Genomic DNA, 22,607 nt, shown 5'->3' on the forward strand with positions numbered 1-22,607 from the left:
CTTAGATGCATTGATTACCCAGGTACAAAGCCCTGGGAACACGCATCGTGCTCTTCATAAAAAGCTTCTTTATGCCTGACTCAATTCCTAAAGGAAACCACCAGTGATGTGGCCATTTAAGCCTCCACAAAAAGTGCCACTGCAACAGGAATTCGTGGCATCAGACGTCACAGGGGTCTGTTCCTTTTCAGTAAATGGCAACCATCATGAGGACGGCACTCACGTGCCAGCAGTAGGGGAAGAGGACGTACCTGGAAGCAGCCTGTGCCTCCAGAGGAGCTGTGTGGGTCTTCAGGTTGTTTCTTTGTGTTAGGGCCAACGTTTTTGTCTTTTAAATAAGAATGCATCCTCAGAAGTCACCTTGGAAGATCATAGGTACCCATTATTTCATACAGCTGTCATCACCGTACACACACAGCTATTTTTGGAATCCACCTGAATTGTTACGAAGTAAAAGTGGAGAGGAATCGGGGCTCGCTCTAAGATGACGGTTTCTTCCTTTAAACACTGCCTGTCCCCGTGGTGCTTGCTTTGTGTTTTTCTTGGTTTAAAGGACTTGTGCCTGTCAGTCACAGCCTGGGCTAGAATCCTGCTCCCCTTCCCTCTCAGAAATGATGCAACTGTCTTGTTAATCTCAGGCTGCTTTTCTCATAGACAAAGAGAAACTTGTCGAAATGCTCCATGCCATGAAGCAGAAGACACTGTCAGCAGCAGTGGCAGACTCACTCAGAAACTCTCCGAGGGACAGTCCTGCTGTCTCCCTGAGCGGTAAGGCCCAGGGCGGGAAGGACAGCCCCAGCCGCCACCGCCCAGGACTGTCGTGTGGGCTGCCCAGGGTCAGAAGCGACCGCTCAAGGTCTTCATGAATCTTGCCTCCTGGAGACAGGATGTGCTTCTCTCCATCTCTTACACAAGCTTCCTGCACAATGGTGAAGGATCTCCTCAGGATGGACCATGAGAGTTGGAAGTCAAGGCTCAGAGAATGAAGGGGGAGGGTCCCGGCTTCCACAAAACTCTGTCTGGTGGTCTGTAGTTGTAGCCAACGTCTGTCAGTTCAGTGGTGGCCCGAGCCACGGAAGCCCTGTGTCCCAGGTCTCAGCACCACTGCTTCGGCTCTGCTCTTCCTGTCGGCCCTTCGTGGGCACTCTTCTCCCCTCTCTGTCTTGCTCAGTCAGTCTTCCAGGCGTCTCCAACACCTGCTTTCACACCTTCTCTTTCTTTTGTGGCTTTGATTCTATATTGCTGTGCTGCCGAATGGAGCAGGAAATCTTTATGGTCCAGCCCTGTGCTCAACTCCTCACGCGGTCTTTCTTGTCGGGTTGGGCTACATAACTTCCTGCCTTTGGGATGGTCTGAAGCGACTTGTTTCTTCCTTCTGATTTCTTTTCCTTCCCAGATGCTTTCCTGGGGCACCTTTCAAGGATGGACTTGCTGCTACCACACCCCGTCTTCAGACCACACGATGTGCAGTGACATTTAATTAAATGGCCCCCGAGTCTTGGTCCTTTGTACTAGGTCTTTGTTCAGTGTAAGCCGTAGAGGTCAGGGTCCGCCTGGTCACTTGCAGCTCTTAACGTTTACCTCGCTTTCTGTCTCTAAAAGAACCAGCCACGCAGCCAGCCTCTCTGGATATGGAGAAGCCTGTGGGTATTGCTGCTTCCCTGTCTGACGTCCCAAAGGCCACAGAGCCTGGGAGACTGGAACAACTCCGGCCCCAGGAGCTATCGCGAATCCAGGAGCCGGCTCCTGCCAGTGGCGAGAAGGCCAGGCTGAGTGAGGCCCCCGCGGGCAAGAAGAGCCTGAGCATGCTGCCTTACATCAGGGGCCCCGCGCCCAAGGACATTCCCGTGCCGCTGTCACACAGCATCAATGGGAAGAGCAAGCCATGGGAGCCCTTCATGGCGGAAGAGTTTGCACATCAGTTCCACGAGTCCGTGCTGCAGTCCACCCAGAAGGCCCTGCAGAAGCACAAAGGTAAGGAGCCTGCCCGCCCCCGCTCTGCTCCTGTTCCGGTAACGTTGGCTCAGGTGCCGAGGGCACCAGCCGTCACTCAGCGGCAGCCACGGGCGTGGCCACTCGGGAACTCGAGTGTGCCCCTGGGGAGGTCATTAGAGCAGATGCTGCCTCAGCAGGCCTGGGGTGAGGCCCAGGAGTCTCCGTTTCTAGCAGGTGCTCAGGTGACGCTGATGCTGTCAGTCTGTGGACCACACGTGGAGAACATGTAGTGAGTGATGCCATCTGAGTTTAGTAGAAGCGCTTCCTAAATCTCAGCAAGGCCAGGGGAGGTGTCTTTCCGGCAGTAGGATCCACGTGTCCTGTGGCTGAGTGGTTTCCTAGTGTCCCCGACGCAGATCCACCTGGAAGTCTCTCCGTCTTTGGATAAGCAGACTCAGTGGCTGTCCCACCAGGCCCGGCGAGCATGCTACGACCTAAGAATTGCTCTAACCCCGTGTTAGCCCCCAGATTCACTTCTCTTACACGTTTTGGTGGGAGTCACGGTTGGAGAACGGGGGCCGCTCCATTTCATTCCCATTGAATCGAAGCTTAAAATTGATTAGAAAAGAATCTTCAAGGATTAAATAACGACTGGGTATAAAATTAATTTTTGTACATGCCAATAGCCAGAAGAAAATAATTTGGTGATTATGCCCAAACCATTTTAAAATTTTTATAACTACAAGCTATAGAAGCTGACTGAATACTGACGTTGCGTCAGTATCATTCATGTAAGGTAATGCTGCCAACAGATGAAACGAAAACTCAAAAAGCAAAGGGCAGTGTTCTTTGCAGTGATTAAAAAAAGACTCCCCCAAAATGAGGAGTGCTTTATTGAATGTCATGAATTTACTCGAATGTTCTTCAAGAAGGAAAATGTCTTGATGACATGACTTAGGTTAAATACCTCTGTGCTCCTTCTAAGACACCCCTCACGGAGGTGTTTCTGTGGCTCCAGGGCACGTTTTTCCTTTGCCTTGTTTTATTTCAACCGTTTCCTGACGTTACACTTGACCGTCCCCCCTCAGGATTTTAAAATCATCCCGTCAGTACCAGTTGGAGCCGTACAAGTCCGCTGGTTGAGCAGGGTTGGGGCTCTACGAGGCTGTGGACACCAGGAGGCAGCACGTCTGTGTCAGAACAGCACCAGCAGGGCCGTGCCCCGAGCCAGAGCACACCTGGTCTAGATGGGCCCCCACGTCAGTTAGTTAGCGAACTCCTAGTAGAGGGCAGAACACCAGGTATGCTCAGGGACTGGAGCACCTGTTTCACGAGAGGAGGGGGACTGACCATTACTGAGGGCCAACTATACACCAAGCTCAAACCCACCGTTTCACAGAAGCTCGGAGATGAACTTAGCTGAGATCACACACACTACAACGGGAACGCAGCTGTGCCGCTGCCGCTGGCTCTTTCTAACCATTCCTTCTGGTGCCGTCCGGACGCTCTGAAAGGCACAGGTCTCTACTGCTTCATCTTCTGGTCTGCTGTGAGGCCTGCAGTCACGCCGATTCTGTTACCCGAAGCAGGGTAACCCGGCCCCTTCTCTGCCATACCGTCTGTTCCTCCCCGGCACGCGGTTCCCACAGGCTCTGTGACGAGCCTGTTTCTCCTCCCCAGGGAACGCCGCTGTGCTGTCTGCAGACCAGAACCACAAAGTCGACACGTCCGTCCACTACAACATTCCGGAGCTGCAGTCCTCGAGCCGGCTCCCTCTGCCCCAGCACAACGGACAGCAGGAGCCCCCGGCCCCGAGGAAAGGCCCCCTCCCACAGGAGATGGACCAGGAGTCAGACGAGGAGGAGGATGACGGAGAAGAGGACGACGAGGAACCCCCCAGGCGCAAGTGGCAAGGGATTGAGGCAATTTTTGAAGCTTACCAGGAACATATAGAAGGTATATAAAGGGGAGTGGGGAGCACGTCAAGGGCCCGGTAAAGAAAGTAGAGAAAGCTTAATAGACCAATCAGGGCAGGATTTCACTGCCAGCATTGGGGACTGTTCCTAAGTGACAGCACAGGCACTCAGGCAATAGTGTCTGGGACACTATTAGATACAAGTACTGGAAGGTAAATTTCCCTCAGCTGTTCTGCCTATTTCAAGGACTTCCTCAGGCTTCTGCAGGTACCTAGGCTTACTTATAGTGGTACCGTGTTTCCCCCAAAATATTAATTTTTGCTCCAAAAGATGCATTAGGGCTTATGTTCAAGGGATATTTTTCATCCTAAAAAAATCAAGCTAGTGCTTATTTTCGGGGAAGCGCGGTAATTCCTCATGGACAAACCTGAGGCGGTTCTCAGCTGTAGAAGTTTAAGTACCTGCGGCCTGCCAGTACTCAGTGTGACAGCCCAGGGGCCTTGCTCTCTGCTGTCTTCCATTGTGCTTCTAAATCTATCAGTCCTGACACTCATAGATACACGGTAACTAAACCCCAAACAGCCACGCCTGGTCCCTGGCGACGCCTGCCTCACACCGCTTGCAGCACCTCAGTGCTGGTGGCATTTTCCCTCACAGGCTGTCATCCTCCTGGACTCGCACTTTGTTCAGCCACGAGAATGTTTTCTTCTCAGCTTCATAGGCACACTCCACCCCATCTGGGGGGACATCGGGCACGTCCCTCCCATGCATGCTTGGGCACTGGGGGAGTTGTGGCACGCTCACTGGGCTTCTAGTACACCACCCCCTTTCTCTGCCTCTCATTTTCCTCAAGAGACGTCTGCAAGGCCCCTTCTAGCTTAGGTGGAGGCCGGGGTGCTATGGAGTTGATGCAGGGAGAAGTGGAGGTGCCCAGCCCTTCCCTCCCTAGTTAAACAGGCAGAGGGACTGGACTCCTTGGGAAGAACCTCTTGGGAGCAGAGCACTGACAAGCGCTCAGCGCTCCTGGCTCTTGGTCCCTCTGATGGGGTGAGCCGGAGCCGCTCTGCACTCACCATTCTCAAGGCATTTCGAGTGCTGTCAGTTTGACACGCAGTGACAAGTAAAACCCAGGCCGCTGCCACCTAATTAACCTATTGCCATATCTGAAGTTTTATCAAATATTACTATGTTGTAAATATTAACACTTGATTATAAATACAATAATCATTTCAGATACTTTGAAATAAGCATTTTAAAATCAGAGACATAGACTAACAGAAGGGGTGCCCATGGAGCCACAACCAGAGTGTCAGCTCCTAGTTTGCTGCCTTTCCTCCTTCAAATGGAATCCTTGTTTTGAATTTGTCCATCACTTCTTATGTTATTCTTTAAGTACGTTCATAAGTATTCAGAAGCAATATGTAGCATTGTTTTTTTTATTTTAATGGAGGGAAATATATCCTTTTTTCCTGGGTTGATGTTTGTTGGTGCCTTGTTTGGGAATTCCTTCCCTACCCCCAAGGACATATTATTCTGCATTTCCTTCTGAAAGTCTTCCATTTCTGTGTCTGAGCTAAAGGAGAAATCTAACTTCATCTTGCCCACCCGGACAGCCAGTTATCCTGGTGGTTCCTTGGGTGCCCTCCTCCCCTCTGGGGCAAGCCCATCCTGCAGCATCCTGCCCAGCCCCGGTGTGTCTAGTGCTGTTCTCTAGCCGGCAGTCTCCTGGCCTGACCCCGTGGCACGCCATATCTTCGCAACTCTGTTGTCTGGAGCAACTCACTCTGACTTGTTCTTCTCTAACATCTCAGCTGGTTCTTGGCCCTTAGCTTTCCCCCGTGAATTTTAGGATCACCTTGTTTGTTCCACCAAAAAATCCCTGTTGGAATTTTCGGTTGCATTGAATTTACAGATCTGGGAAGAACTGACCTCTTTGATGGTGGTGTTACTGCATTTATGAATATGGTAGTAAATTGTATTAAATAGCTTTTGCTGATTTTTCTCCATGAACAGCTTACTTTTATTAGGTTGTTTTTAGATACCACTTTGTTGTTATCGTGGATTTTTAGTTTTTGTTATCCCTTATTTGTTAGGTAATCACAGATGAGCAGATCTTCTGCAAATTAAAAGTCCTTTCCTTTTGAATGTTGATACTTTTCCTTATACTGCATTGCCCAGGACGTCTAGACTGTCGAATAGAGGCGTTAAGGGGGCTCCTGTGTTGTGAAACTTCTCAGTCCCTTAAAGCATCCCATTTGCTGCTGAGCTTATGGTACATGATGGTTGAAGATTAACTGATGTATTCTATGTGCACGGAGATGACGACACTTATTTTTTTCACCTTTATGTTTCTTGATGTTGCTTCCCTCTTGCTGAATTCAGACTTGCTAGTACTTTTAAGATTTTACATCTCTGTTCTTAAGTGGTATTAGGCATTCGTTTTACTGTAGTTTGCTGTCATGATTGTTCTAGCCTCTATAAAATCAGGTAGCCTTCCCTGGTTTCCATTCTCTGAAATGCTTCATACAAAGCAGGGATTTATCCTTATAGGTTTGAAGTCACTCTCCTGTGAAAACCCGACCTGGAATCTTTTGGAAAGGCAGGGATTTTTTTTACTAATTAAAACTATACTTTCAACTTCATTTATTCTGGCCTTTTTCTAGCAGCTTAAAAACTTTCAAGCCTAACCCCCTTTTTTAAATCTTTTTTAAAAATGCATTTTAAGGCCCTAAGTTTACCGTTAATTACTTCCTAATGTCTCGCCCTTAAGTTGCCTTTCAGTGCTCGATCCTTTCTTTATTTCACTGGGCGGGATTTAATTTAGTAGCACTGACATATTTACCAGCGCAGTTCAGAGAGCTGGGAGCCCTGTCGTCCAAAGGGGAAGACCACACTAGCGGGATGCACTAGCGAGGGGAAACCCTCGCCAGGGCCTGTGGCCCCGGTCCCCGGAGAAGGTATCAACGCCGCGTATCTTTTCAGAGCAAAATCTGGAGCGGCAGGTGTTACAGACGCAGTGCCGGCGGCTGGAGGCCCAGCACTACAGCCTCAGCCTCACAGCCGAGCAGCTCTCCCACAGCATGGCGGTGAGTCCTGGGCCGCCCACACGAGACAAGGAATGAAAACTGACTCCTGGGGGTTTTCTTAAAACACACCATGTTTGTTTTGGTTTGCTTAATCTTTCAAGTTTGGGTTCAAGAGCACCCATACAGACAAGTTTTGAGGGGATATTCTGCTCTTAAGAGTTGAAAACTTGTAGTCTTAGGGGGAAATTCAGGAGTTAATTACTCTCGCTAAGGAGGGAGGTATCGTGAATTTTGCAGACTATTGATCCTAGAAGGACAAAGATGCTATATATATATATATATATATACCCCCTGCTGTAATTTGCTAAGGAGGAAGTAAGAATTTTACTAGAGGAAAGCTGCTGAGGCAGAACTCAGCACCTCCTTCCCTCCCTGCAGCCTGGCTCAACAGCCCTTCCAGCTGTGACAGCCCCTGCGGGCTTCTTCCCATGGGGCTTGTCTCAGATCAGGTGTGCACAGCTTGGCCACTCCTGAAGCAGCAAAAGTTTTAGAGTATTAGGACTCAATTTTTAAAATCTGAGGGTTAAAGCTAAGACAACAGTGGATACTGGTTCTGAGTAGGTATTACGAGAATCCAAGATTTTGGAAGAGCCAGTACAGACTGTCCCCAAAGGCTGCTGTCAGAACATTGAGCGGGGGAAGTAGATGTTTTCAAAGTACTGAAGGTTTGCTTTTCTACATGGCCCACAGCACATGTCTGCATCAGTTTCCTTATAGTGGGAACGAGTTTATTGAACGTGTATTTCTCCCTCCCCAGGAGTTGAGGAGCCAGAAGCAGAAGATTGTCTCAGAAAGGGAGCGAATCCAGGTGGAACTGGATCACTTACTGAAGTGCCTCGCGTTGCCTGCAATGCATTGGCCTAGGGGTTACTTTAAGGGATATCCTAGGTGACGGTTTCCCTTGCACTAGGCCGAACCTATAGTATAGAAATATTATCTATTTTATTACCTTGAATATTTAATATTTTTCACTGGGAGGTTTGAAGCTTAAAAAAAATAAAAAAGAATGTGCCATGCATGAAGCAAAGGATTCCAGGCTCCAGAAAAAGAACGAACTCGCCTTGACTTCAACGCAATTGAATCACCTTTGTAATTCAGCGAGCAACCAATGGAGGACGACGCCCATAGTTTTTTTCTTTTTAAAGGCAGTTTTCTTCTTTTTGCCCCCTCGTCACTATTTTTAATCGGAAAACGAAAGCTCCATTACCAACACTAAAACTTGATCACTGATAGCACCTGGGTGCGGAAGATTGGATCAAACGGCTTATGTTCTATTTCTTGTGTTGCCATATTACTCTGCCTCAAGACCCAAGTTTGCTTTTGCTGGAGCTTGGGGTCTGTCTCAGTCCTCCCCAGAACTGAGACCAGTTTCGGCTGAATGAAAACGGGGTGCATTTTAAGTAAAGGGCTTATTTGTTTCAGTTACTTTTCTGCAAAATTTTCTTCAAAGCAACAGGTCCTAGGAGCACACAAAGCAACAGTAGCGAAGCCTCACCCAAAGGCTTTTCCCTGGAAAAGCTCTTACCTAAAGTGAATCGACAAACTGAAGGTACCTTTTTATTACTCCGTGGGGGAAATGTACAGAGCTATGTATACATATATTCACACCCACCAAATTGTTGCTGCAGTGGGGGTGTTTTCATACAAATTTTGAGAGAAAAGTCAAAGGTGCTTCAGCCTTGTACTGTGTATATATATTAAAAAAACAAAGTTTTGTATGTTTTTATTACTTTAATTATTGTTATAAAAAGCCTGCCATTTTTAATATGTGGTTTGGGGGGATTTTTGTTTGTTTGTTTTCCTGTTTGGGGGATTTGTTTTTTTTGTTTTGTTTTTCTGGGCAAAAAAAAAAATACTTGCTTTTAGTGTTTGTACTGCTGCTGGTCAGGACATTAAAATACTGAAGTGTTTTTAAAAATTAAAGAAGAAGAAAAGTAAAAGAGCTTACCACTGGCGCCTATGCGATCACTTCATTTTTGAGTTGCACCAGAAAGTGATGTAGAAAGCCATGCGTTACTTCTTACCTCCTCCTCTGCCCCGTCCCCTCAGCTCTGGACAGCAAATAGCAGATGTACCCGGTTGCTATTAAGTGAGATGGGGCTAGTCTGTGGTGAACGAGACAGACAGCGTGGGCACCTGTGTGTGCACATGCGGACGTGGGGCTTTTGTGAAAGAACCTTTCAGGAAGTGAGCGGTTTCTGTGATAGATTCTAAGGTGTCTTACAGCAGTCTGAGAACAGGTGCAAAGTAGAAACTTTAGAGGCTTTATTTAGATGCAGAGCTTTGTAAAAGCCTAAACGTAGGATGTCTGAGCTGAACTTCTCCTCCTTTTGAACTGTGACAAGCACAGGAGCAGCTAGAAACTGGGATGATCAGACCAGTGCAAAGCAATGGGGGGAGTTTCCTTCTTGTCCCAGTTACTGCTCATTCAGGCAGGGTTTAATCTAGATCAAGAAAGTATCTCTTGCCCGAACGGGCTTGAACCAGAGGCCAAAGCAGCCAGTGGTTGGTCTGCCGGTGGGGAGGGGAAAGGGGGGAGGAGGCCTGAGCATCGCACCTCCCCCCTCCCAGGGGAAGGGCTGGCTGACCTTCACAACGGCCACTCAGTGCGATCAGTGGCCGCACCCCTAGCCCCAGACCTTAGCTGTGCGGAACAGCTTGCTGGCAGATGGCATTGTGTCGCTTTATCTGTTCCCACACAGTTTGCTTTGTATGTCTGCCAAGAATCTTCCAGTTATTAGCAAACTCAGACAAAAAGTGCCGCCAGTATTATCAGCAGTCAACAAGCACCTTCCTCTCCACAGAAACGACTTGCCGAGAACTGAGGGCTGTTCTGTGGGCCTCCTCCCCTGCAAAGACATTGACAGATCAACATGTTCCACAGGTGGGGACAGCTGTTTAGAGAGAGCTCTCTTGCCAACAATCAGGGCAGAAAGAATATCACTGCATTTCTCTATTTCAAGTCTGCTCCCTGTTTCCGGTCTGAAAGCTTCAGCGTTACATCTTAGCACCTCACTCCCAGCCCGCCTCCTCCATCACAGAAAATGTCTGGACACTTGGGCTGATCAGCCTGGGTAATGGCCTTGGCTAAAGTAAAAGGTGGATCTACTGACTTGATGGGGAAGAAAAGCTCAGCCCGTCCCTTTACCAGCCGAGGAGGGAGCTTCCATGCTTGGGCTTGTGTTGTTAGGAGAGGAGGTCGTGGCCTGTGGGATAAGGGAAAGCGCCATTCCAGGGGAGGTCTCTGCCCAGGAGGTGGAAGCTGTGTCACTGAACTAGTAACTGTTTTTTCCCCTTCCACTTGAAAACACCACCTTCACCTTGCCTTTGAGCTTCTCTGTCAGTCTGTCGCACCACACTCCTACTCATCTTTGGAGATCTCTGAATATTCTTGGGCTCAAGAAGTAATATGACAATCAGAAAATATAAACCAGAAAGACAGCTTGAATAAACTAAGAAAAAGGTAAAGTGTCTTTTGAAAATAAAAGTGCACCACTCAGGCATAGTACCCAGTAATGGTTTTTCCATCGAATAAGTTTATCATCTGAAAACACTTATTTTCAGATGATTCTTAAAGAACACGGTAGCATCCAAGTCTCTTTTCAGTTTGGGCGTAACAAAACAGGCACTCTTACGCTTTTTATTCAGCTGTTACACGTTGAGTTTAAAAGTATACCAAATGTGCTCCAGAACTGAGTGCAACCTTTGTGTCAGTATTTTCGTGAGGTCCTCACAGCCCTTCAGGACCTCATATGCTTCCTACAGCACCTGGAGGAGACGGCTGCCATCTGGCCTCTGAAGGGGATTTCACTAACTGGTGAGGGACACCTTCCAAAGCTGAATAACGTGGCTCCACATTGAATCAGATCTTTAGAAACAAACCAGAGCTTTCCCCAAAACTTGGCATGACACAACTTGATCGTTTGAAAATGAGCTCTTTTTCTGTTTTCATATAATCAGAGCCAAACTAACATGAAAAAAACATCATGATTCTTAATCCATTGTCTCGTAAGTGACCAAGGCAGGATTTTCAACAGTTTAGTTTATATTGTAAAGGAAATAAAACACTTAATTGGCATTAACACTCTTAGTAGCTCATACCCGTAAAGAAATTCAAAAGCTATTCAGAGGCGCCCACACTTCCGCAGCACAGAATTCTGTATCACAGGACATCTGAAGTTTGCTCATGGGATGGCCGTTTCCTCAAGTAGCTCACACTGCTGCCAAATCTCCAAAATTAAATCAGACACTCCCTTTCGCTCTGAGCCATGTGTTTTAAAGTGTAGAAAATTCCAAGGATTCACCACAAGATGGAGATGGTCAGGCTGATGCTGTTACTCTTAGATACGTGTATATTAGCCACTTAGCAACAATCCCTATGCTCTTTCAAGTAACCAAGCTATTGACTTTCTTACTACTTGCAGTAGCCTGTCCCCACCCTATTGATCCAGCGCTTAACCAACTCCTTAACTCGGCCTTGACCTGAGGAAGACCGTGCTAATTGGTTGTGTTACTTTGTATGTTCCCTGTGCTTAATCGCTAGAACAGTAAACCAGTACATGGGAGGAAGGAGGAGCGGTGCCTCGGTCACTCTGGGGGCAGTTTAGATGCTGTGAAATTAAACCTGTTCTAAGTGTACTTGTTTGAATTAATTGTATTGTAATATTATTTGTTGAATGTAGTAATTAGGTATTTATGAATATATTGCTGTAATTTCTGACAACATCCAAAAAAAATAAAATCTTCCTAAATCATGTTAAGAGGAAAATCTTCTTTATGTTATATAATAAAACAAGGCCATTTTTCTTTTTTAAAAAGTTCAACTATATAGATTTACAGGTAAAATGGGAAGACAGTCAGCTGTACCTCAGTCGGGTTTTAAGAGAACGGTAATAAGGGGCGAGATCTGAGATACACGAGACGCCTGACCCTCTGTACTAACATACGGGTTTCTTCTACAAGAGTGAGATGAAAAGGCACATCCTGTAATCTGAAAGCAACCCTCTAAACAGTCACTTTAAACGACAAAGACCAGGTCTCTGTCCCTGGGTCCTAATCCCTCCAGGTCTGGCCCTTCAGTGTTCAAATAAACATTGGAGGGACACCCAGACCAGTGGCAACGTGGAATGGAGAAACGGTGCCCAGGTAACTAGAAGTACGTTTGGACTTGAAACACTGAAGGGCAAGTGTCAGCATATTCTCCAGGCTCGGGGATCGTGTATGTACACTCTTCAAAAAGCCCTCGAGAGAGCATGCTCCTGCTTCCACAGTCGAAAACCAGATGGTTACAGAACCTTCCACTCATTGGATGACTGACGATCTTTTCCCCTCTCAAGGTAATATAATTTCTACAAGGAATTTAGCAATTCCAAGATGCTCCGATTAAAATTTTTTTCTCTTAAAGAATTGACCCTTATTTGAACTATTGCTACCTATAAGTCTTCCCCCAAAATCCATCAAGAGCAGCATTATAGGTCCAACTTTTCTTCCTATTCTTCAGCTTTACTCATGCACTCAATAACACGGAATTATTAATAGGGAAAAAACTGACTTTCCCCTTGATAAGCAACCCTTTTAACCTGAACCAGAAATAGCCAAGAGAACGAGACATGCAGTGTTTGTCTGAAGTTTACAGTCACCTGATAACACACCTCAGTTTTGTCTGTCTGATCATTTTAGTCACGTAGCTTGTTCCTTCTACTTAGTAGCAGAGGAAAAACCCAGCAGACAGATTGGGTTCGTTCCATCTTTATTGCGTATCAGGGCTTACATGATCAACACCAGTCAACGTCACTAGCCACTCACCTGCCATCGTCGGTGAGCAACCTGTGTAGATTCTAAGTTTAGCCCAAGAGATCAGGATCAAGGGGGAAAATAAGCCCTAGGCCACAGCACTACTCAACTGTATCTTTCTTAAAAGCAAAACGTAACGTCACTGAACACTCTCCCACATAACAGCCCCGTGCAGGAGACCTGAGGCTCTGCTAGGGAGAATTTGTTTGCCAAAAGCCAAAGCTTTTCCTTTCCCTATAAAAGAACAGCTGGCTTCTTGACACAGATGTGGGATTAAAGGATAGCTTGAGGACTCAGCGCAACCCTGTTGCTTTCCAACAATGTTATGAATCCTTCCTTGATTCATTACACGTTTTTCTTACATTTAAACATGGTTCTAGAACTCCAGAAATGTGAGTACCTCTGTCACGTCCAGAGCGCTCACATACCACCTGGGAAGCCGCCTGCCAGCAGACACCAGGCCTTCCTTTGACAGATCAAAGGTCTTTCCCTAGAAGTCCTGAGACTGGGCACTTTCAGCAGGTTGCAGGTTTGTGCGGAGTTTGTACATGTGATTGAGTGCTTGCGTGAGGAAAGCCCCGCTGGTATTGATCTCCATCAAGGTCAAGTTATCCAGCTAAAACACAAGAGGAAACAGACTGGGTTGGTTGAGTTCCTAATTTTGAGAAAAAGGTACAATCTGAACCAAAAGAAGAAACCAATCATTTGAAAAAGCACAGCTAGTAATCCCTGCGTGTGACAGCCTAACCCGGCAGAGTGCCACAGCAAACCCGCCTGCAGCACTGGGCCTTCCCCGGGGGAGGGGGGGGCGAGGGGGGCAGGCCAGGAACACACCTACCTTGGCGTGCGCCTCCTGCTGCCTCACGAAGCTGTCAGCAGACACCCGGAGTTTGGCAATGCGAGTGTCCCACACATCCTTAATCAAGGTCCGGATCTCATCTGCTTTCGGGATGTTGTCTGAAGCACTCAAGGAAGCAAAGGGTGAAATCAATCGCGTAAGGAAGCACTAGGTAAACGAAAGCAATATCCAGCTAGAAGTGGCTTTTTAAAAAATGCTGCTTGGATTCAGGCAAAATACATGAGCTGTTCTAGACTCAAAATTTGTTTTGCTTTGTTTTCAATTTTAAAATGTAAGAATTTCTAGCAGTTAAGTTTGGTACCAAGAGAATTTACCATGATCCACACAGGAATCTGTGCTGTTACCGGTCCCGTGGCAGATGGCACAAGGACTTATTTCCTACAACAATTAAGTATCAGAGAATAAGCTTTAAGTTGGACATCCTCTGTCTCGGGTAACGGAGTGTCCTGTGCTGTAGAATTTCCATCTGGAATGAATTTGTTTCAAGGCTGGCTCAGAGGTCATGACTTCTATTGCTCACATCCCATCGGTTATCCAAGGGCTTACAACCCACCAGGGAAAGAAGCTGACGGCTCTGTACCAGGCCCTGTGCTCGGCACTACACAGCATTTCTAGCCTCACAAAAGCCCTGAATGGTAGGTATCATCCTATTCTATGGAGAAAACAAAAATATGTTTACAAAAATCACAGAAGACATTTCATATTGGCATTAACTGAGCACACCTATTAATAATGAATTCTGAGTAAAAGTTGGAACCCGAGTCGGCAAGGGGCGATCACAGCTTTCCTGTGTGAGATTTTTTTTTAAAACTAACCTTGGAAAGAAAAAACGACAATAAAAGCAGAAGCCAACATCGTCCATCACCAGGCATTCTAGGAGAAGCTGGAAATGCTCTCTCTCCACATGCTAAAATTAGCTGATGATTAGTAGATGGAGAATCTGATTAGTAAGTAGGTGGTATAGAATTTATGTAGTGGATTTTACTTTAAAGCCCAAACATTTGGATCCTTTGCACTGCACAACAGGTTAAAGAAAGGACCCCAGCTCCTTGTTAACGGAACTGCAGAACAAAGGTATAATACAATTAGGTCCCTTAGCGAATGGATTCTAAAGGATTTCAAGACAAAGATTTCAATAGGAACTGCACACATAATATGCCGAACTTCAAAAACTAAAGATGAACAGGCGCATCACCTCTGCTTCCAGATTCTCCCTCCCAAGGCACTTCCCGCTGCCACAGAAGGCTTTCTCAGATCCACCTTCCTGAACACCCGGGGGTCCTTTCCCGACAAAAGCCTCAGCACTCCCACCCCCACATACTGTCTGTGCCCCAACAGCTGCTCCCCAAACATACCACGCGCCTTCACATTCCCGTCCTTTCTTCCCTAGTACGTTCTCCCTCATCCAGCCTGGCAGCCTCTGGCACCACCACGCAGTAGGGCTGTATACAGGGCCATATCTCTCCCCAACTAAGCCCGGAACTCAAGCCTACGTGACTCTCGCTAGTAAGACGCTACGTGTGTTGTGAATCGCAGCTTCATACCAAGTAAAGGACAACTCCGTGTTACATACTCTGAATTTTCAGTTGCATAGAAGTGCCATTCAGTGTGCCCCGGTGCTTGCTGCTCTACAGGACATAGTGGGGAGCGCCCCAAGTTTTGTTCTAGTTCTGCTCTTCAATCCATCAATTAAAAGGTGTCAAAAGCTTGACATTTTGCAAATTACATTCTAAGTATGTCCCAAGCAAAACTGTCCATACTTGCCTGTCCCCTCCACTGATTTCATTCATTTATTCATTCAACAAACGTAAGCACCAGGAACTGTTAGTACACACAACACAGTCGCTGCCCATTAGAACTGGGGGTGGAGGGCAAGAGCATAGCCAGACAAGTGACTAGAATATTATAACTGACAAATGCTGTGGAGGTGTACAGAGATGCCAAGAGGACGGATAGGACAGGAAGGGAGCATCTGTCAGGCTAAACCAAAAATCAGAGCAGGGAATACATGGACTTACTGGCAGAGGGTATAGTATATGCAAAGCCCTGAGGACCTTGGTACTGTGTTTCCCCTAAAATGAGACCTAGCCAGACAATTAGCTCTAAAGCATCTTTTGGAGCAAAAATTAATATAAGACGCAGTCTTATTTCACTATAACATAAGACAGGGTCTTAGATTTTGCTCCAAAAGACACAGTAGAGCTGATTGTCCAGCTAGGTCTTATTTTCGGGGAAACATGGTATGTATAAATTGAAAAAGGCCAACGTGAGCCTGGAACCTAGAGAATCAGAGGGAAGAACTGGAAGAGTTGTGAGAGAAGGAAGAAGGAAACCAGATTATGCAGTGCTTTGAAATACCACGATCAGAACTTCAGACTAAACCCTGGAAAGGCTCCGAGGAGTAGGGAGTCACATGGCAGCTTTATCTTTAAAGGACCACTCTGGCTCCAACATGGTGAATGAGTGAGAAGCCGATGGGGAGCCAGAACAGGATGTAGGGAAGCGATTTACTACAGCGCAGTTTTGCCACTAGTGGGCTTTTCTTATAGCTCAGGGTCAGAGACAAACAGGAGTCCTCTGGCCTTTCCTGTGACATGCAAGAAGTCAAATGCACACCCCAAAGAAAAAGGGGTAACGCTTTACTAATAAAATATATCTATAGTTATGAAAAAGGCTGCTGCTGGAGGTGGTGAGGGAGGCTCATACTGAGGGCTGATGTCAAGTGATAATGAGGAGGCAGAATGAAAAGAACCAGGGGATTTACTGGGAGAGGGAGGGGAGGAGAAAAGGAAAAGTGAGAAAGGGAGAGAGAGTCGAGGCAAGTGTGCAGACGACTCCCAGATTACTGATCTGAGGAACCGGGCGGCCACGAATACCACTCACCTCTGTAACAAGCTCGGAACGAGAAAGGAAGGGCAAGGGCTAAGGGACGAGAGTCGTGAGTTCCGTCTTACGTGCAGGCTCTGAGCAGGGAGAATACTTACTGATTTAACAGGAGTTTGGTCAGTTCCATGTAGTAAGGGCTAGGCATAGGGGTAAACGTTTCTTCCTTTCGCTCATGATCCCTAATCTTCTCCAATTTTTCTGAAATTTAGAAGTGAACGCATTTTACCCTCACCATAACTGAAATGATTTTTTTAAACTTTCTGAATGTACCAGGTGCATTTCCTATTCAATCAACTAACAACTACATGAAAGAAACATTTTTGGAATATCATTTGTATTACTAATGAGATGATCCGGGGCCTAGTTCCTCAAAAATCTCAGAGAAGGTATAAATTATTGTTGTTGCTGCTTTGGCCAGCAGAATGTATTTGAAAAGAATATGTCAGTCAGAAGCTCTTAGGGAAAAAGCACAGTATTCTATCTTTGATGCAAGAAGTGATGAAAATAAACAGTGACTGGAGAAATTATAATAAGCCTTGCTCGGAAGAGCAAGTCAACTTACCAATACGACCACTCCAGTCTTGGGGGTTGAAAGCCCAGCATGTGGAATCAAACAGCCACGTCCAGTTCCACCCAGCAGTAGTACTCTTCTCCACACACCACAACGGCCTTACCCTTCTAGCTGACTTACTAGCCTGAGAAAACTCCCGTCCTGAAGCTGGACTGTCCACTGTGCCTAACGGACACACACGCAGACACAACTGTGCTGTAGGATCTCAGTACAGGACTGACCACCCATCTCCAGGGGCCCTGCGATGCTATGAAATGACCCTCTCACTTTTTATCGCGCCGACCATCCTCATGCCTTCTCTCCTTATCTCGCTGCCCCACATGCTCCCGCCACATCTTCCTAACCTCCCCGCGTCTGTCCCAACCTCCTGGGTATGCACTGGACCCTCCTCTCTCACCTGCACAGAACACCCCTCTAGCAACTGTCTCTCACTCCTGAGTGAGCACTGTTTCCATCACTATTTGACCATTCCATCAAACACCGCAAAATCTCCCGCCTTAAAAAGAACACCCTCCCGACACCAAATCTTCTCCAGCCACCAATCCATTTCTCAGGCCCTTTACAATTTAACTTCAAGAATCGTCTGACACTGGCATTTACTTCCTCTCCTCAACCACTCAGATGGGTGTCTATCCCACCCCTCCACCAACACGCATGACTTCCGCTTGGCCAAACCCAACGGCTCCGTCTCAGTCTCCATGTCCGACGTGGGTCAATCCTCCTCCTTGGAGGGTATTTATCGCGTAGCTTCTACAACACCACTCTCTCCGAGTTCTCTCTGATTTCTCCTGGCCCTCCTGACTCCTCAACGCTGGGGTACAGAGCTCAGGTCCCTGACCCCTCTCCACTACCTTAACCCACACCCCACGTGATCTCGTCCTGCCTCATTTAAATACCACCTCTGTGCTTATGATGACTTCCAAATTTACATCTCCAGATCAGCCCTCGCCCTGAATTCCTGACTCAAATACCCCACTGCCCACACTGTTTCCACGTGGCTATCTAACAGGCACCTCCAGTGTAACACGATCAAACCTCCACTCTGGGTGCCCACCCCAGCCCACAAACTGCTCCTGCAGTCGTCTCCCTCTCCGGAAAAGGCAACTCCATCTCCTTCTGGAGCTCAAGCCAACCACCCTGGAGTTCATCCTTAACTCTTCTCTCTCACACCACGTGGCCAGTTCCGCAGCAAATCCTACCGATTCTTCGTCCTTCAAAATATGCCTAGACTCCAACCAGGACTGCCCACCTCCATCAGCTGACTGAGTCATAGTCAATTCTTGCCTGGGGAACTCTGCTGCCCTCCCCCACACACATCTGCTCTGCACAGCAGACTGACGCTTCTTTTTTAACATCTAAATCAGAGAACGAAACCTCTCTGCTCAAACCCTGCAATGAGTCAAAAGACTAACAACACCCAATGTTGGCCAGGATACGGAACACTGGGATCTCTCGGACATTTCTGGTGGGATTACAGTAACGGCTCCACCACTCTGGAGGACTGGTTGGCGGTTTCTTACAAAGTGAAGTGCAGTCTGCCCTATGACCCTGCAATTCCACCACTCTAGGTATTTATTTACGCAAGAGAAATAAAGACATATCCACAAAAATACGTGAACAAGAAAGTTCATCACCTTATTCACAATAGCCGACAGTGGGGAATCACCCAACTATCCACCAACGGAAGAATGGGTGAACAAATTGTGGAATGCTCATACAGTGGGGCGCTACTCAGCATTAAAAGAACGTAACGACACATGCAACAAGAGGGGTGAATCGCAAAAACATCACGTTGAATAAAGAGAGAGACCAAAATTGACAGACTAGATGATTCCATTTACATGAAGTCCAAGACAAGGTAGAACCCATGGACGGTGGCAGAACCAGAAGGCGGCTGGCTGGTCCTTGGGTAGGGTCACCAGGGAGGTCTCACTACTTCTCACCACAGTATGGCCCAGGCCTATGAAGAAACTGAGGCTAACCCTCTCCACACCTCTCTGACTCTGGCCTGCAGTGAGGCAGGTTCTTGCTCCATATCAGTTGGACCAAAACTGCCAGAAGCTGATCTTAACGAGGGGCCTTGTGGGGATGCAGCTTTCATACAGCCAGGCCTGGAGGGACTAAAAACCCCTTCAAAGCAGAAGGAATTGTTTCCCATTATGTGTCAAGACCACCAGGGCCATTCACCGCGTTAGGACAGGGAGCAAGGAGGAAATGCCCACGAGGCCTTTCTTAAACTGCACTTGAGAGTGCCGGCTGAAAGTGTCCTTGCTTCTAGGAGGCAGGCATCCCCCGGTGATTCCCAATGGGGAGGGGACAATCAAAATCAGGGCTTTTCAAATTGTACACGGCCCATTACTTCCCCCCCAAATTAAGATTCTGTGCCATAATGAGCCATTCACATCTCTGAGGTGGGGAGAAGACTACAAAGGGTAGACAGGGTAAAGTCTGCCTGCGTCTTTGATGACTTTTCATTTTCGCTCTAACAGCTTTACTGAGACATAAACATACCATACAATTCACCCTTTTAAAGTATTCCGTGGTTTTTAGTATATTCAGAGTTGCGCAACATTTTCATCGCCCCAGAAAGGACCCCCCACAATCCCTCCATCACCCCCATCCCTAGACAACCACTAATTTACTTTGTCTCTGTGGATTTGCCCATTCTGGGCAGTTCATATAAATGGAGTAATACAATGTATGGTCTTTCTGTCTGTTTTTCTTTTTTTTTTTCACTTAGCATAAGGTTTTCAAGGTTAATCCACACGGTAGCATTCCTTTGTATGGCTGAATAATATTCCCTTGTATGGAGAACGCATTCCTTTCGCACAGTCTCCGTCATGTAGGCTATGACACTACTCCTCAACATGTTGGCCTATAGACTTTTTAAAAATGGAAACAAAATGCGTAAGGTCACATCATACTTTTAAAGCAAGTTGAACTAGCTTAAAAAACAAAATCTGAACTAAAATGGAAATACACGCCCCAAATTAACACCAGTAATAGTGGTCCGTTGGCTCGAAGGGAATCTGGAACCCTTAATTTCAGCGGATCCGTGCATCATGGAGGCTCCCGGGACTCCACCCACGTTCTTACCCACATCCATCCACTCGGGAGGAAGCAACCGACACTTCTGTCTTTGTTTCAGGTTAATGGCCAGCCACAGAGGCACTTCCACTGGTAAGCCAGGATTAAAGGGCCCCAGGTCCCCCTGCCACAGGAAAAACAAACCCACGTAAGACAAAGCAGAGCCAAAGGCATCACTGGACCTTGCTGCTGTCAAATAGGAGAACGGGCAATGTATAATCGCAGTCCAAATACAAGCCCTGGAAGGCAGCCCCACATGTGCACTCGCGCGGTGGGGCAGGCCACACCTGGCAGCCCACGTGAGTCGTGTTCCCCGAGGTGCTGTGGGGAGGCCGTCGGAGAACACGTAGGAGGCGCAGGCTACCGCCGCCCCCGCCACACACACACACACACACACGGCCCCCGGCTCGGAACCTCGCCCCCTCCAGGCTGTCCCCCGAGGTCTGGGCACACCGAGTCCGCCACCCAGCTTCCCATCCTAGACTTGGGGACCGAGACGGGCGGCCCACCGCCCCGGCCCGAGGCAAATGCCGGGCCCGCACCCTTACCCCGATGAGGTAGATCTTGTCCAGACTGAAGTTGGGGATAATGGTCACTAACTCCTTCTCGGCCAGAAACTCCACCTCGGCCGCGTCCATAACGGCGCAGGCGGGCGGCCCAAGAGTCGCCGCCGTCCCCGGCCCGAGGGTCCCCCGGGAGGTGCCGCGGCGGCCTCTTTCCCGCCACCACGCGGAGCCCGTCCCCCGGCCGGAAGAACCCTCAGCCGGCCTATAGCAACGCGGCGCTCTCTGCGCGGCGGCCGGAGGCGGTGAGCGTGGCTGCTACGAGCCCACGGATTGGCGAGCTTGAACGAGTCTGGGCACTGACCCGCCCCCGCAGCCCGGCCCCGCCCCTTCGGGGACAGCAGCGGGCCCCGCCCTCATCTGTGGGCCAAGCACTTCGTGCCGCTTCCCCTCCAGCATCTGGCACTACGTTTCTTTGTCTCTTCACCGCCCTGGGTGCCTACCCGCCTACACCGAGTCTATGCCCCTTACTCCTGGGCCAGGAATAAATGCATTTATTCGGTCACAGCATTACCTGGCTAGACAGACACAGCTTCACTCCCAAGGGATTGAGGGAAGGCGTTGTTGCTTTTCATTTCAAAATCTTCTGCTTTCTCTATACTCATTGGTTAAAAATCTATTAAAATGTGGATTGCTCCACACCACCCACACCTTCCGATTCAGAAACTTCTGGGGAAAGGCTCAGAATTTGTATGTTGGCAAGCACCCCAGGTGAGGCTTACGAAGGGGCAAGTTTGCAGACTGCAGCAAATACGCATTGATGTGCTCATCTGTTCGTTGAACAGGTACTCGCTATACAGTGGGCTTGTGTGAAACCTAACAGTGGTTCTCAGTCTCCCTGCTGTGTCAGACTCCCCTAAAAGATTCTGAGTGGTAACATGCACACTCCTAGAAAATTATGATTTGGGTGTCTGGGGTGGGGACAGAAAGCTGAATTGTAACCAGGACCAGGGTGATTCGGATGGGGTGCTTACAGGCCAGGAAAGCTTCCTGGAGGTGGGCAGCCTGTGCAGGACGGGTGGGGACAAGCAGTGGACTGGACTTGAATTTGAAACCCTGCTCATTAGGCCCTAAGAAAAAGCATAGGGGACAGGAGGGTTCCAGGTTTCTGTATCTCTGCAGGAAAGCTGCCCCTCCCCCAGATAACCCCATTCTTTCCCCTCTAACCCCCCTGAAACCTGCCCCGTGTAGGGTTGGGAAGATGAAATAACAATATAATTAAGCTTTTGCGACAACATGGATGTACCTAGAGGGAATTATGCTAAGTGAAATAAGTCAGACTGAGGAAAAACAAATACCATATGATCTCACTTATATGTGGAATCTAAAGAACAAATTAAACAAAACAGAAACAGACTCATAGATACAGAGAACTGATGGTTACTAGATGGGAGGGGGCGGGAGGGCTGGGTGAGAAAGGTGAAGGGATTAAGAAGTACAAATTGATAGTCACAAAAGAGTCACGGGGATGTAAAGTACAGTATGAGAAATATAGTCAATAATATTGTAAAAGCTATGTATAGTGTCAAATGAGTATTAGACTTATGAGGGGATCACTTTGTAATTTATATAAATGTCTAACCACTATGCTGTACACCTGAAATTAATATAAAATAATATTGAATGTCAACTATAATTTTAAAAAAATAGTCACAGGAATATAAAGTACAGCATAGTCAATAATATAATAACTGTGTACAGTGTCAGATGGGTAATAATAGACTTATTGGAGTTACCATTTTGTGAGGTATATAAATATTTAATCACTGTTGTTTTGTACACCTGAAACTAATAAAAAATATAATTAAATTCTGCCCACTCAGATGGCATGGAAAGCATATCTGTTGTTTATCTGCCCTGCAAATTGTCATTTGCAGACCTGGAGATTACCTTCATGGCGTATCATTTATT

The 22,607-nt window shown here is 47.4% G+C and overlaps 2 protein-coding genes across 5 annotated transcripts in view; one reads left to right on the top strand and one right to left on the bottom strand.

Moving 5' to 3' along the window:
- The window catches only part of GSE1 (Gse1 coiled-coil protein), a 417,816-nt gene extending 407,748 nt beyond the window's left edge, over positions 1–10,068 (top strand). For 3 of the 4 annotated variants that reach the window (XM_033128278.1, XM_033128280.1, XM_033128279.1), the window contains exons 13-17: positions 655–768; positions 1,603–1,974; positions 3,616–3,891; positions 6,834–6,937; positions 7,695–10,068. In XM_033128278.1, the coding sequence (XP_032984169.1) occupies positions 655–768; positions 1,603–1,974; positions 3,616–3,891; positions 6,834–6,937; positions 7,695–7,829 (1,001 nt within the window). In that variant the 3' untranslated portion in view covers positions 7,830–10,068. The remainder of the gene's footprint in view (positions 1–654; positions 769–1,602; positions 1,975–3,615; positions 3,892–6,833; positions 6,938–7,694) is intronic. The other variant, XM_033128281.1, reaches the window with a different exon arrangement.
- GINS2 (GINS complex subunit 2) lies at positions 8,794–20,890 on the bottom strand. The gene is made up of 5 exons (XM_033128282.1): positions 20,682–20,890; positions 20,143–20,257; positions 16,574–16,673; positions 13,569–13,695; positions 8,794–13,346 (listed from the first exon to the last, which is right to left on the bottom strand). The coding sequence occupies exons 1-5, from the start codon at positions 20,769–20,771 to the stop codon at positions 13,221–13,223; spliced, it is 558 nt and encodes a 185-aa protein (XP_032984173.1). The 5' UTR covers positions 20,772–20,890; the 3' UTR covers positions 8,794–13,220.
- Between the last annotated feature and the right edge of the window lie 1,717 nt (positions 20,891–22,607).

The sequence above is a fragment of the Rhinolophus ferrumequinum genome, chromosome 15 (genome assembly GCF_004115265.2).
Source record: "Rhinolophus ferrumequinum isolate MPI-CBG mRhiFer1 chromosome 15, mRhiFer1_v1.p, whole genome shotgun sequence".
NCBI classification, from domain to species: Eukaryota; Metazoa; Chordata; class Mammalia; order Chiroptera; family Rhinolophidae; genus Rhinolophus; species Rhinolophus ferrumequinum.

What these genes read in the sequence shown, in the direction of transcription:
- GINS2 (XM_033128282.1), bottom strand. Translation starts at nt 20,771, where the DNA reads ATGGACGCGGCCGAGGTGGAGTTTCTGGCCGAGAAGGAGTTAGTGACC. An exon ending in ACCAAACTCCTGTTAAATCA is followed by an intron (nt 13,696 to 16,573) that starts GTAAGTATTCTC and finishes TGCTTCCTTGAG; the next exon opens with TGCTTCAGACAACATCCCGA. An exon ending in AGCAGGAGGCGCACGCCAAG is followed by an intron (nt 13,347 to 13,568) that starts GTAGGTGTGTTC and finishes CTTGTGTTTTAG; the next exon opens with CTGGATAACTTGACCTTGAT.